Below are 16,360 nucleotides of genomic sequence, written 5' to 3' on the forward strand. Positions count from 1 at the left end.
GTCTCCAAATTCCCATGGTATCTAAGAATACTACGTTCATCCTTCAGTACTGCTACAGTGCACTCCCTCTGGTCACTACACAGGAATATGCCTCCCACTACAATATAAGGAAGTTAAGTTAAAACATTCTGAACCCAACCCCAATTTCCCAGGAAAATTCAGAAGAGAAAAAAATCCAGCAACAGTATCAGAAACAAAATATGAGTATAAGAGATTCAAACCCTATTTTATTCCTCATTCTATACCTTTATATTAAACTTCCGTCATACTAAGGCACATGCTGCCTGTGAAATTCTTTTATTTGAAGCAATAGACCCAATTTTCTTTCTACAGCTTGTGCTAATTATTCCTACTGTACCAAAGGAAAATCCAGTTGTTTTAGCAATGCCTGGGCACAGCTCCCCTTAAGCCTGAGATGGGGAACATGCAACTCCCATCAGTCCTAGATATCACAGACCATGGTAAGGGATCATCTGGAGTGCCACAAGTTACTCAGCACTGCTCTAACCTCCTGCCTTCATTTCCATGGCTAAGTGAGGAAGGATTAGAAATAAGATGATTACTAAGTAAAACTAAGATGTGTTTTCTAAGGGCTTAAAGCACTCTGCATTCACCAGCTCAGCAGTCATATACGGTAGGCCAATCATTCTCTCCTCTATATCAAAAAGGAAGTAGGCTGAAGCTGTGTGAGAGAGCGGCTGACTATGGCAATCCAGTGTTCATACTTAAGCTGAGATATGAACCAGAGGTATGAAGTTCCTGGGTTGTTATATGAGCCTTTTTCAACCATGCAGGCTGAGGCGGTAGGAGGTTTTAGTTCAACATACCTGGATGGCAACTGACTGGGAAAGGTGTGCTAACCATTCAGAAAGGAAGGAAGAAAAAGCAAATCACTTACAAATTTGAGCAGGAATGTATTCTCCCTCAGGGCCCCAATGCAGCCAGCAAACCCCAGCACAAACATCACCACTCCAACTACAAGGAAGAGCCAGACAGGATCAAAGCCACCCAGGTCTGTGATGGTGGACAGATTGGAAAGCACACCCTAGAGAGAGAACAAGGAAGGTGAGTATGCAAAGGGATGTTGCAGGCCCTTTGAGACTAAAGGGAGCAAAAGAAGTTGGTTTACATCTGCCTCAGCAGATGCATGAAGTGAAGTGCTTAGGAACAGACTTTTAATAGCTATGAATAAGCAGGCTGTATGTGTGAACAGAATAGAAATACAAAACTTTTGGGTATGGTGATGAAGTTACAAGTTCAATTTTAGTTGCTGGGGGACAAAGGCAGGTGGGAAAATGTTGCCTAAAGCCAAGGTGAGAAGATAATTATATGAATGGTAGACAGAGTTATGGAAATATAGTTTTGTGCTGGCTAGGGTGTTAACTAATGTGAATACCAGGGAAAAGGGCTGAACACAGCTGAAGACCCTCCAGCAAAAGTCAGGCTTTTTTGACTCTTTGATTTCTGATAACCCAGCAGTTATTACTGCAACTCCCTCAACTCTTATAGCAACCATTTGGACCACAAGCAATAATAACTATGAGAAATGCAGAGTCAAAATCATATGTGACATTAGTTCTGCCCATTATGGGCCCTTCCAGATGTGCTGGATTACAACTGTCATTACTCCAAGTATCAGCATGGTGGCTAGGGTAATGGGAGCAGTAGTCCAAAACATCTGGAGGGTCCCAGACCATGGTGTGTTAATAAATTTTAACATAAAATGTTTATTAAAGTGGTCTGTGTGAATTTTTAACTATAACTGAAACGTGTTTTTATGTTGCTGTAAGATTATTTTTTCTTACAGAATGAATGGAAAATGTAATTGAAATGTATATAAATTTTATGTTAAGGAAAACACAATAAAAAGCATGGAAAAAAGATTATTTTTCTTGTACACTTTCTCTTTGTGTTTATTTAATGTTTAAATTTTGTTATATTTTCCAAAACATTTATACATATACAGATATACATACATACACATATACATATATATAATGTATGTGTCCTCTGTCTCTTTCCTCCTGCTCCCCAACCCCACTTCTCAGTGGCTGTTCCCAAGCTACGGAACTCTCTGCCAAGGGAGGCTCGACTGGAGAGCTAGGGAGCTGGAAAGTGAAATACGCAAAACCTTCCCCTGCTACAGAAGGAGAAAGATTTCTGCAAGAAACTAAGCCAAGTTTATTAAAAGTGATATACAACTGCAGCTTTGACTTTTGTGGCTTTGCTTATTCATGGATTTAATTGCTATGTTATCTCTAGGAATGTCTAGGTTCTCTAGTGTGATTCTGCCAGAAGTTGAGTCATGCTGGAGGACCTAAAGATTCCTAGAAAAAAAACACTTCTCTAGGCATTTTTAGGTTAAAAAAAGTGGTTCTTTGTTTGTTTGTTTTCCACTTTCACAGAGATCTTTTGCCCCTAACCTTAGAGAATGTGGAGGCCCATTGTAGTTCTAATGGAGTGCATATATACCAGGGGAAGGTGATCCTTTATGTGACTGGGTAATAGAACATGTAACACAAGGACAGAAGCAGGTATCACTCCAGTGTGAACCTGGCACTTTTACCCTGGACTGCTTCATGCTTGCATTATTATTTATTATTATACATGCATGATTTCCCAGCAATGGACTTGTAGCTGACTCAGCACAGCATCTGATACAAGGTCACATGCATATTTCACTGACGATTTTACAGCTCTGATGAATGGCTCACTTCAAAAATGCCAATTGTTTCCGAATACTGCAGTCATCATAATTTGCACGTTCATCTATTCTACAGAGGGTAATGACTTAAGAATGGGAAAATAAATTTTAAGTAGAAAGGCCAAACCAGACATGACATCTATCCTTTGTGTAGCTGGTTTTCATTAACAAATAGTCAATGTAAGCCTGAGGGCAGGGAACCGTCTAACTAAAAAGATTGCATGTACAGCGCTGTGTAAATTTACAGCGCTTCATAAATAAAGGTTAATAATAATAATAATGATGGGGAGAAGGGGGAGGCAGACCATGGTGTGAAAAGGAGACTTACCGGTAGTTCTTTGGCCCTTCCACAGTCCTAAGCAAAACCAGAAACTCACACACTACACTTCTTTTCCCACTGGGAGGAAAGCTACAGAACACACAATTTGGTTTTAGACAGGCACTGAACAAATCTTATTTGGAAACCAGCTTTGCTAATTTTAAGGAGAAACTTATTTCCATGTATGTGTTTCAGAATACAGTTGACCCTATCTATGGATTCTTTATTCATGGATTAATGCATGAAAAAACTCAAGCTTGAAAATATTTAAAAAATATATAAATTCCAAAATGCAAATCTTAATTTTGCCATTTAATATAAGGGTCACCATTTTACCAACCATTGTATTTAATGGGACTTAAACATCCATGGACTTTGTTATCCCTGGATGGTCCTGGAACCAAATCTCAATGGATACCAAGGGCCCACTGTAATGCACAAGTCTGAAATTTTACATTACATTTTTCTTTCCTATCCCAATATTTTCTTTAATAATCTGAAATTAAGGACTGTGTATTTCAAAGGATACCTGATTTCAGTGAAACTGTGAGGTGGGGTTTATTTATTTTTATTCATTTATTTCATTTGTATGCTGCCTTTCTCCCCAGAGGGACCCAAGGTGGCTCATAGACAAAACATTTAAAATCTCACTAAAAAGTGACTCAGTAAAACTTGGGCTATTATTGTGTTTTAGGAGAAACTGCACAAGTAAGAGGAGCCACTCTGGACTGGATCAAACATCTGTCTAAGTGAGCATTCTGTCATTGCAATGGCCATCATTGCAATGGTCCAGCAATTGGCCCACAGATATCACATAAGCATTTGGTGTCAAGGACAGGGATGTGCAACAGAGGGCAGAAGTCAAGGTGAGAAATAGCTAACCAAATATTTTCTTAGTTCACAATTGAGTCAGAAAACTAGTACCCAGGCCAGTTTTTCAGAGGCACCAGAGCTACTGATGGCCCTGGATGCCAGAAAGGGCATAATATGTACCAACAGAACATTCCCTATCATTATGTCTAAGACAACTCTAGTCACACTTACCTTTTCTGCCCAGGCCCATAGACCAATGGCCAGGAAGGCAGCTCCCAGCAACTGCAAAAGAATGGTCATTGTCACATAGTGTACAACAAGAGAGAGCAATTTGTCTCCCCAACCCTCCACTGGCATGGCACCCTAACTCATGTTATAGGCAATTTCTATTCAATTAAATCTACCAGGTCTCCAACAAAATACAGCTCCCTTTCATATACTGATTATGCTGATGTGAAATAACAATTCATTCTACCAACTTTACCAGTCAATGTACTTTAGACACTGCTTGAAGCTTTTGAATTCACAGAAAGTATACCCAGAAGGTATAATGACATTTGCCAGGATGAAGAGATTAGTGAGGATTACAAGCCGGGGCTAGCAAAAAGTATTGCAGGTGAAGAAATTGCCAACAAACTGCTCTTTGCCTCATCAACAGCAACTCCAGTCTCCCTGCACTTAGGCATTATAGCCACTTAAAACAAATTAGCAAGACAAGACACCTTCAAGGCATCCAAACGATGATTTGGGTTTTACTAGGAAGCTTACTACATGTCAATTAATATTGAGTTAGACCACCAGCAGAAGGATCAACAAAGTGGCTGCCCACCACTTCCAGTCAGGATCCCACAGCTTAGTAATTATTGGATGTAGACCCCAAACAACCCATTTCTTTAACCAGAAAGTTGTGATTTTGCATAACATCTCCCCACCGTCTTTCTTACTTCCCAGTACTGTATTTATTATTGCCTAATTTATACTGGGCTCAATAAGGTTTATTCTCTAGCATGAATTTAGGGTAATAGACTAATCTGCACTTTGGAGTACATGTAGGGTTGCCATAAGTCAGGACCGCCAAACCGGGACAAATGTAGGACAAATGTAGGACAACATTTTCAAATGTAGGACACTTTTTAAAAGAAATGGAGGACACATGAAAAAAATTGATGATTTTTTAAAAATGTTAATATAAATGCACGTTTCTTAGGCATAATCAAAATGGAGGACATTTTGGCATTATTCCTAGACAGATGGCAGAAATGTACTTCCCTTTCTGGCCAAACACCCCCCCCATTCCAAAACACACACAACAGCACATTTGAGCATTGAACATGGCTTTATTGAACATGGCCTCTTGCATATTTCAGAGGCTTATTCCATAACCAAACCGCTTGGGTTTAACACTTAGCATGGTTTAACATGGCTATGCCTATTGAACATGATGTCAAGGTGGTTTCACAAGAAGTGGATTTGCCATTTCAGGTTTCTTGTGCCAGCTGTACTTCTCAGAAGTGTGTACTTGGTCAAGAGAAAGCACAAAAAATACACCAAAAACACACCTTGAAAGGTGACACTGTCTCGCCTTCAGAAACAGTGTGTGCATGCCTCAGAAGCTGATTGATATCAATATCACCATCCTCATCATCATCACTATTATTGTTAAAACAAAGCTGGCTTGTTTATTTTTAATAATAAATATAAAATAAAAAGGCAGGCTTGTTTATTTTTAATAATTAAAAATAAAAGAAATAAGGCAGAGCCGAAGTGGCCACTCACCTCTCCACTTCCTCCTCCTCTGCACCTTTTGGAAATGGCGCTCCCCCCCTCCCCCTGGCCCAGAGGCCTACCCTCATTGGTCCTCCTCTCTGCCTCCTCCTCCTCCTCCTCCTAGTCCTCCTCCTCCAAAGCTCTTTGGCACTGGCCAATGGCACACTGGGGCTGTAAACAGCCCTGCCCCTTCTCTTCAGCCATTGGTCAGCCAGCCAAAGGGGACCAGCTCCCCTTTTCCAGCCCTGTGCGTGGGTGCGCTAACGGGGCAAGTGCGCGCTGTTGCAGCCACGCGGGGCTTAGAAAAGAGGAGCTTGTCCCCTTTGGCTGGCTGGCCAATGGCTAGCTGGCCAAAGAGGACGAGCTCCTCTTTTCTAGCCCTGCGCACGGGCGCGCTAGCAGGGCGAGCGCATGCTGTTGCCTGCCCAGCCAAGTGCCACGGGCGGCGCAGTCGCGCGGAGGAGGGCGGCGCTGCCAAGGAGGAGGGTGACGCTGCCGAGGAGGAGGAGGTGGGTGGCCACTGCCGTGCGTATTAGCAGCCGCGGCAATGGCCGCATGAATGGGCCCGGCCCAGAGGCCGGACCCAAAGCCAGGATTTGGGGGAACCGGGCCGGGGTGGCCAGGGGTCCCTCAAAAGCGGGTTTGTCCCAGGGGCCGCCGGGATATGGCATCCCTAAGTACATGCTTATGTTTCAAAAACCATGTGAGACATTTTGGGGCAGAGGATCAAGGAGAGTGGAGTGTATTAAGAGGCAGAAGGATGAAGACCAACTCAGACATTGCACAGGAAAATAGAGACAGAACATCCACCTCTCACCTCCATTTCCCCCCTGAAATATTAGCTTTCATGTATATACTGTATATCTGTAGATCCCACAATCTACACATTTATATACTGAGGGCTACTTATCTGGTTGGTAACTGATAGATTCCAGAGTTAAATACACATTGAGTTCACCCTTCCAGAGTTAAAAATACATTGAGTACACAGTCAGCAAACAGATGCTGTGGTAGGCATCTGTTCACTTAGGACTGAAAAAGACTGCAGAAATAATCCATCTTGAAACCACTTTAACTGCCTTGGCTCAGCGCTCGGAAATTGTGGGAACTATCATTTTTAAGACATTTAGCCTTCTCTGTTAGAGAGCTCTAGTGCCACAACAAACTACAGTTCCCAAAATTCCCTAGCACTGAGCCAGGGCAGTTAAAGTGGTTTTAAGATGGATTATTTCTGCAGTCTGTTTCAGCTCTTACTTAGTTCACTGACAAGGAGCCTCATTTGGCTTTGGAAACCATATTTCTTGCATGCTTCAGTCAAAGCCACATACCAGTAGATCTTCTGTACAAATTCCTGATCTGGATCCCTCTAAGTTTATCTTCAACAAATTGGAAGTGCACTAGTCATCAAGACTGCCTCCTTACATCCATGGAGCCATCATCTAAGCAAGACCTCAAATGAAAGAACCAACATTTCTCTCGTAAACCAAATTTGCAAAGCCACCCTAATGCTTCGATAGTACTGAATAGACAGAATTCTCACCATTTGCTGACCAAATTTTCAGTGGCAAAACCCCCCAACTGAAATAGACTCTGACATGCTAGCCTTGGGGAATACAAGGCTAGAGACACACCATCTGGTGCAATTCAAAGGATGGCACAGCACAAACAATGACCACTTTGTTCCCATGGTGGGACCTACATATTCCTGAAACAGCAACAGCATTGATCAAAACTCTTTCCCTGCCCACTCAATAGGCCTTTACCATTAGGCAATGGCTACTTCTTTAAGCTCTCTCAGTCTGTGGGAAGCTGTGTATAGTTGTCTCAACTGATGGGACATAGGGAACCTGGAAGTTACTGAGATGGCCCAATATGATAACTCAGAGTTGTAAGGGACTCCACAAGGCATTTGATCCAACCTGCTGCCTGTCCAGGAATCTACAGCTAAGCATCTTTGAGAGATAAAAACATAAAATCATAGTTGGAAGATACTCCAAGGGTCATCCAGTCCAACCCCATGCCATGCAGGAAGATACAATCAAAACACTCCCAACATATAGCCATCCAGCCTCTTTTTTAAAACCTACAACAAAGGAGAGTCCACCGTCTTCCAAAGCAGTCTGTTCCAATGTCAAATAACTCTTCTGTTCAGGACATTCTCCCTAATCAGCTGGAATCACCTTTGTTGTAGCTTGATTCTATTGGTTTGAGCTCTACTCTTTGGAGTAACAGAAAACAAGTTTGCTTGATCTTCCATCTGACAGCCCCTCAGATATTTAAAGACAACTATCAAATAAACAAGCTAAACATATTTGCTTCACCTCAAAGGATGCGATGAAACAACATCATTCTGCAGTACCGTTTAACTTTGGGCTGGTTCAGACATAAGGATTTTGGCTTAATAAAATATAGCTTATTAAGCAAAGCATGGCCTCTCCATGTTACCCCCATGCTTCATTAATTCTATCTTCATTTGTTTAAACCACATCTCCTCATTAGGTGCAAAGAGGGAAAATGTGGTTTACTGATCATGATCAGATCTTGATTTCTTAATCTAAATAGTAAACTGATATCAAACCACACTTCTCCAGTTGAGATGTAATAAAAATATGTCAGTGAAATAAACCATGCCAGAAGTGGAAGAGATATTGTACAAGAGAGTACAAAGACAAAATGTTCATTCTTGGCTTATTCAACCAAGTTCAAAATGTGATATTAACCCATCTTTTCTTAAAATAAGATTGAATCAGCCCTTTACCTAAAGCCAACCTCACATCCATCCACCCTCTGATCCCAACAAAGTTATTGGGTGTATCTCACATAAAACAAGTCAGGCAAGATAAGGGGGCTTTGGACTAATTCCTATGAAGAACAAGTTTCCCACATATTTTTGATATGGTAATGCCACTGCAAGGCCATTTATATGGCAGTTCTTTTTGCTCTGATTTGATAATTCCAATGGTCATGATAGCAAGATTCATCTATATATAGTATCATGTATGCTCAACCATGAAATGAGGAAGACAACTTTGCATGTCAAAAAATTACCATGGCACAAAAGAACAACCAGTGCTACCAGTCTCAGGGAGAAGACAACATGTTTTAGGGTACCCTTCAAGCTAATCCCTACAATCCCAGAGAGTCTCATTTCCTTACCTCAAACCAAACACATATTTGGACATAACAGATGCTGTGGCTGAAAGGTATCCGGACAAAGGATCTTGTGGGCAACCAAGCATGTGCCTAAAACCCATTTGCCACCTGCCAGACAGTAATACACTGGAGTGTTGCTTCTTTCAAGATGGAAATTGGAGGACTGAAGAGTTATTTTGTGTACTTTAATCTCACATCTTCCAGCAAGCAAGCCTTTTCAGACAAAGGTCTGACAAAATACAACCTTTTTTTTGTTGCAAAGTTTGTTAATTCTTGTGTGAAGTATGAATCCCACCCTTCTGTTACCAGCCAGGCTTATTGAGTTGCCAACTTTGCATCCTGGGAATAAACCTACGAAGAAATGAGTGTAACCAGGTATAATCTAGAGAGTACATATATGAGACAAGATATAGGACAGAAGGCTAGATGTATTAGAATGAGTGTATAGAATGTAAATAAGATAAGAGATGCGATCTGTAATAACCTCTCCGCACCACAGGATGTGAGCAGATGTGACTGAGAATAACCTAGCAAATGTAATAGCCATCAGATACAATCAGAATGGCTGGCAGGCAAAGATTCTAAGTATAGTGAAGGTGGAGTCATATCTTAACACTTTTGCTTTGATTGGGTATCAAAAATGTGGGAACCATGAAGATCCTTCCTTTGATTTATTTCGATTGGACAACTGATAGCTTGGGCAAGACTAGGGAGAGAATAAAAGGAGCCATGGTAAATCTGGCAGATTAGATTGCCTTTGGCAAGTCTGCAAAGTATATCCTGACAGACTGAGAAACTGCCCAAAAATGCTGAAAGATATGCTGAATGATAGACCATGCTAATCAGAGACAGGAAAACTTTCCTCTCATCTAGGCTTATGCTGAGAGCCAGCATGGCGTAATAGTTTTAGTGATGGACTGCGACTAGAGATCAGGTTTGATTCCCAGCTCAACCATGAAACCAACTGGGTGACCTTGGGCAAGTCACACTCTCTGAGCTTCAGGGGAAGGCAAAGGCAAAGCTCCTCTGAACAAATCTTTCCAAGAAAAGCTCACAATAGGTTCACCTCAGGGTCATCCTAAGTCAGAAATAACTTGAAGGAACACAACAAGGCTTATGCTAAAACAGAAATATGTCCTATTATAATTGTAATGGATCCCCATTAGAATATTTATGGATATAACGAATGCTATTAAGATTTAACAATGCTCAAGAAGATTAACCCTTGAATGCTTATGTAGTCACAGATGCTTGTTTAAGGATGTGTAGTGCCTCAACCAATAAAACAGTTTGGGGCGTGGTGGCTTACCAATTAAGATGCTGACTCTGATGACTGCAAGGTCACCAAATCAGCAGTTTGAGACCCAAGTGCCACCCTGACGGAGAGAGCTCCCTTCACTGGTCCCAGCTTTCACCAACCTAGCACTTTGAAATCATGTAAAAGTGCAAGTAGATAAATAGGTACCACTTGGGTGGGAAAATAACAGTGTTCTGTGCATTTCAGCATTTAGTCATGATGGCCACATGACCACAGAATTGTCTTTGACAATGCTGGCTCCCTCGGCTGAGTAACAGAGATGAGCACCACCCCCTGCAGTTTGACATAACTAGACAATCACATCAAAGGGGAAACTTTACCTTTACCTTTTAATACCTAAACAGATGAGATAGCATTTCTTGATTGAAAGATAGATGTGGATATAATACAAGGGACAGAATTCTGTACATGTATAACACTTTATAAAATGATTGTATAATGCCTTAACAACACTATGGAAAGTATGAAAGAACTTGATGATGATGATGATGGATAAATAGGTAAGTTACATGGTTTAAGAAGCATACTCTTCTTCTCCATGTTCCTCTATTACAATAGAGTTAATGTGCCTCTATTACAGTGCACCCTTGCTTTACGCAGGGGATCCATTCTGGACCCCTCCACATAAGGCAAATAGTGCATATGCTTGCGCCCCATTGAAAATAATGGGGCTTGTGCATGATGTGCAGCACGGTGCGTGCACCACAGGCACACATGTCATTGCAACCCTGTCAGAGCGGCTTTCAGCATAAGCTGAAAGCCATGTAAGAGGCGCCTGCGTATGATGCAGGCACACTGTACAATAAAGGTAATGTTCCTCTGTTACAAAGCATATTAAAGAGATCCAGATAAACTTTCAGTCCTCATAAAAGTGTAACATTTTGACAGCCACACGAAGTAATATAATGAATATATGATGCCTTACATACAAGAATTAAGAATGCTTAAGTGCAATGCGTAATGAGATGAAAGCAAGTGCCCAGACATTGATATGTTTGTGTTTCTCTCTAAGCGGACTGTATATGTTTGTATATCTATTAATGTACATAATAAATAGCCCAAAAGATTAGCAAACAGCCTGATTGATACCCACGCAAATGCCCAGAGATCTTAAGACTTTAAGAATTCTTAAGTGGAATGCTGATGTTAACTTGGCCTGTCTGATTTAATCACCATCATGGACTGGGCACTCAGCTGGTCAGGAACCCCAAACAGAATCCAGATTACCTGACAAGTGGCAAGGACCCTCAACCCTTCAGTGTAAAGGGACAGGGGTGGGGAGCCAGGCCTGTTTCACTTCCTTGCCAACCTTTTTTTTTTCCAACCATTTTTCCTAATGCATAAGATGATATTCATACTCAGGTGAGTTTATTGTAATCATTTTTCTCTCATCTGAAAAGTTGCCAGTGATTAGCAGTTGATGGCTCATAGACCAGTACCAGTCCAGGGACCACCACTCTACATTGCACTGCTTTAGATACAGTGGACACTTAGTATCTATTGGGGCTTTGTTCCAGGACCCCCTGCAGATTCAAAAATCCATAGATCCCAATGCCTATTAAATACAATGGCATAGTAAATGGTATATAAATGGCAAAATCAAGATTTGCTTTTGAATGTTACATATTTTAAAAATATTTTCCAAGCCATGGATGGCTGAATCTATGGATAAAGAATCCATGGATACGCATGGCCAATTGTACTTCACTATGTAATGGAGCTCCAGTCCTGGGAAATATCATCCTTATTGAAATGGATCCAGAAAATCTATGCAATGCAAGAGTGAGAACTCTATATGTTTATAAATCCACCAGACCACGCAATGCCAACTAAACAAGGCACTAAAGAAATCCAAAGGAGTAAAACAACAGCATCACCCATAGCTTTGCATGTGCCTTTGTTTTTAAAAATTGCTCTGTCAGGTGGCCTACTAGATCTTCTGCAATTAAAGGCTGATTAAAGATCTTCTGCAATTAAATGCCTTGTCCTGCTCTCTCAGCTGGCTGAATAAACTCCCAGGACCTGCACAATATTTGGACGACTACAGATCTTCTTATCTGCATTGTGGAATACCTCCTACCACCCAGAGCACAGCTCGTCTGAAGAGGCTTGGTTATAGTTGCTTCTGCTGTCTGAGGCAGAGTGGATTAAAGTTCTAGCTTTCTCTGGGCTTACACAGCTACAGATTCACCTGCCTCAAGAGGTCTCCCTGTCAATTCTTCTTTCTGTTTAGAAGGCAAACTAAGACTACTTCAACTCAAGCTGATGGAAAGTTTAATGACTGAAGTTTTGGTTCAAACATTCAATGTCAAGTTCATTGCTTTGTAGATTTTATTATTTATTGCAATATTCTTGTTTAGCCTGTATTGTAAACCACACAGAGAGTATTGCCAGAACAGTGTAACATTTTAATGAATACGTATTTCACAAGTAGCATAATTCACTGTACAAGAAGTACAAGGCCAATACCCACCACAACAGGAAATACATTATAGGAAGCGACTATAATTAATCACAGCTTCCACAACCATTGTATGCAATCATAACAACAAGGTGTTATTTTAACTTTCGAATATGACAGATAGGGTCTTGAACAATCACATCCCCTCAGGATAGGCCGCTAACGCTGGGGTTGTTCTCACTTATGATTTACAATGATTTAAAATACACCGGTTTTGGTAAAACCGATTCAAAATAACACGGGTGTTATCCCGTGTTCCAAATCGCTTTTTTCCCTTCGTTCTCATGTACCAACTGAATCGCTGTAAATGATCCGCTTTCGTTCCTATTCAAGAATGTATATATAACCCGGTTTTAGCGTTATTTCGTTCGCACTTGCCTTTTTCGGCTGTCAATCAAAGCGATGTCATCATGACGTCACATTAATTCGGAGTAACATACACCGATGTAGCCTGTACCTGTGTTCCCACTACCTGGCCATTTTTAATTAGTTATAAATTTTGCGTTTTTTTAAAGAGCCAATCAGGAGGCGCTTATTCGTCCTCTTCTGTGTCTCCCCATATTAACTGCCATAACTCAGTGCTAGGGAATCCTGGGAATGGTAGTTTATTATGGCACCAGCACTCTCTGGCAGAGGAGGATAAATGTCTCACAAACACAACCATCCCATAGTTCCTCTGGAAAGGTTCACTTTGGCTGCCCCATGGGAGAGAATCTTTGGGGATTGCTCCCTGGGCTGCCTTGGGAGCCATGAAGCAGGGATTTCCTGCAAAACCCATCCCATAGTTCCTCTGGAAAGAGCTTCGGTTCCCCAAACAAATATACATTCATATGCGTATATATACATGCATGCAAACACACACACACAAATATGTATGTGTGTATATACCTATATGTTTGTGTGTGTATATATATATACACACACACACACACACACACACACACACATATATATATATATGCATGTGTGTGTGTGAGTATTCATATATAAACATGTGTGTGTGTCTATCTATCTATCTATCTATCTATCTATCTATCTATCTATCTATCGTGTGTGTGTGTGTGTGTTTGTGTTTGCCAAATCGGAACAAGGAGGAGAAGGCAGTGGGTTTAAGTGGGGAGAGACTCTGTATCCAAAGCCCAGGGTTGGAACACACACACACACACATACACACACACACACACACATCTGTCTCCCCAGATTCCGTTTGGGAAAGAGAGAAGGAAAGGCTCTATTTCCCCCCAGATCGCTGTGCATCCAGCCTCTCTCCGTTACAAATGGTGTTCAATGGCTCTCCTCACACAGAGGGGAGGTTGCAATCCACCGGGGGAAAGTCTATGCGGATGGAAGAAAATGGCACTGGCGATGCAGAAAGAGACCAAAGAGGGTGACACCCCCAGGCCAGCCCATTGCGCTCTGCTCCTCCTATCCAGTTGACCCAATTCAAAGGCCGAAACGTTCCTATTTAAATACTCCGATTCCTATCCCGAATCAAGGAAAAATACTAGGGTTGACCCTTCTATTTTTTTACGCCAGTTTATACGCCTCTGACCCGGATTAAATGTTATAAATCGAATCAGATTCAAATCATAGTAGAAACAATATCGGGTTAATCTAGAACTGTTCTAGAGTTAATTCGGGTTTCAGTAGGAACGCTACACCTTGAATTCGATTTGTAAACCGGTGTATAAGCCAGTGAGAACAACCTCATTGACAGCCAAACCCACTTTAAATGTAAAATTCTCTTGAGGAACGCTGCTTTATGAACAAAACAGTATGCAGTATAAACTACCCTTAGACTATTTCATGAAAATGCATGTATGTTTATGTCTTTATTACTATATTGATATACTGTGTCTCATGGCAACATAATGCTTCCAATGTAGTACTGTGTAAAGATTTTGTTGCATTTTGAACAGGATGAAGTCTTCTTGTAGGCTATGGTTAAAGGGAAATGTTCCAAAGACAGAGTAATTTGCTCACTGCCTGAAGATGTTTAAGGGATGGAGATTAGCTCCCTGACTTTAAAAATAAAAAACGTATTTTTGTTTTTGCTGAAACACAGCTACCCGTGCTGCTTCTGGGATCTTTTCCTGTTAAGAGCAATTTATACCAAACATGAAAAATGTTCACATGTTACACTGAACAAACATGAGCGATGTTCACACTTGTATGCACAGTAATTCTGATGGCTGTGAGAGTATGTCTCCTGAGGCAATCTAAAGCTGCGTAAATTAAAGACGTCACCACTTCTGTTACTCTATACACAAAGAAGTTAGATTTGTGAAGAGGAAAGCTTTCTCTCTCCACTGAGGGTCTCCACACAATTTTAAACCCTGGAAATTCTGGCTTTAAAATTACAGTGACTCTCAAAAACTGTGACAGAGGGGAATGGGGTAGTATGCTCCCATTCCTCACATACTAATCAACAATCTTTTAGAGATCTTCTGTCTACATGCATTAGTATACGATTTAAGCGCATAGGTACTAGAATCGTATTTAATACAATGTATGGAGCACTGGACTAGGACTCTGGAAACCAGGGTTCGAATCCCAGCTCAGCCATGAATCCCACTGGGTGACCTTGGACATGTCATATGCTCTCAGCCTCGGGATGGCAATGGCAAACCCCCTCTGAAGAAACTTGCCAAGAAAACCTCATGATGGATTCGCCTTAGGGTTGCCAATGACTTAAAGGCACACAACAACCAACAATAACAGAGCAGATATTCAGCTCTCCTTGATTGGAATTAACATACATGAGGTTATGTGAGTGGAGAAATTCATAAAGCTTGTATAAACTCACTGCATGAATGCAGCATTGAAGAACCCTACCTACTGACATCATACACATGACATAGCCCTTTCCCTCACATATACAGAGTGAATGAGGAACCCTTGCATGTACACCTGTATGGATGAGGACCTCCAGTTAAGTGGGAATCGTGATGACAGTGTCTTTGATTATGGAGGTCTTTGTATGTACAATCACACACACAAAAGTCTCTCTGAAACACATGTTCATGTTCTACACAGAACCATGAGCATGGCTTCAGTGAACAGGACTACTCCATATGTTCTGCATGGCAGAAACAATCCATTTTAACTGCCTTGGCTCATTGCTTTGGAATTCTGGGAACTGTACTTTTCCGAGACATTTAGCCTTCTCTGTTTGAAAGCTCTGGTGCCACAACAAAATACAGTTCCCAGAATTCCATAGCCTTGAGCCACAACAGATAAAGCGGTATCAAACTGGATTATTTCTGCACTGTAGATGCAGCTGTAGTAACTTTTCAACAATGTCCCAATAGGTCATGTTCATTTTATGTAACCACAGTTACCTGTTTTAAGATACCTGGAGCACAATCCTTTCTGACCCTGGGCAGCTACTGCAGAAGAACTGGGAGAGGGGGAGATTTGTAAAGTAATTCTATGAGATAGTGAATTTATCTGAGAGAGGAAAAAGACAAAGGTGGCCCCAAGAGGAGTCTGTGACAAATGAACAAAAAGCCCGAGTTAGAATAGACAGTTGAGCAGCCAAAAAATCACACACAGCATCTTTTGAGTCCAGAGGGTGACAAGTGTAGGCCTATCACTGCATTCTTCTAACCCAGGGCTGTGCAGCAAGACAGATCCCTTTGATCAGCAACCCAAAGCAATCTTTCATCCTGAATAACCAATTTAATGGACTTCATCTCCTACTTTTTATTTTGTTTTCACTTTATTTGGTGTGTTTAGAAATTTACCTTAAATTGCATACCGTATATTCCAGCATATAAGACGACTGGGCGTATAAGACGACCCCCAAATTTACAACTTAAAATA

General features: G+C 41.2%; 1 protein-coding gene across 4 annotated transcripts in view; it reads right to left on the reverse strand.

The window, feature by feature from the left end:
- TSPAN17 (tetraspanin 17) overlaps window positions 1-16,360 on the reverse strand; it is a 52,588-nt gene that overhangs the window by 9,538 nt on the left and 26,690 nt on the right. For 3 of the 4 annotated variants that reach the window (XM_042451852.1, XM_042451851.1, XM_042451853.1), the window contains exons 2-3: window positions 4,068-4,118; window positions 899-1,045 (exon numbers count right to left, since the gene is read on the reverse strand). In XM_042451852.1, the coding sequence (XP_042307786.1) occupies window positions 899-964 (66 nt within the window). In that variant the 5' untranslated portion in view covers window positions 965-1,045; window positions 4,068-4,118. Of the gene's footprint in view, window positions 1-898; window positions 1,046-4,067; window positions 4,119-5,612; window positions 5,625-16,360 lie in introns of those variants that run through there. The other variant, XM_042451855.1, reaches the window with a different exon arrangement.

Source organism: Sceloporus undulatus, chromosome 2 (genome assembly GCF_019175285.1).
Source record: "Sceloporus undulatus isolate JIND9_A2432 ecotype Alabama chromosome 2, SceUnd_v1.1, whole genome shotgun sequence".
Classification (NCBI taxonomy): Eukaryota; Metazoa; Chordata; class Lepidosauria; order Squamata; family Phrynosomatidae; genus Sceloporus; species Sceloporus undulatus.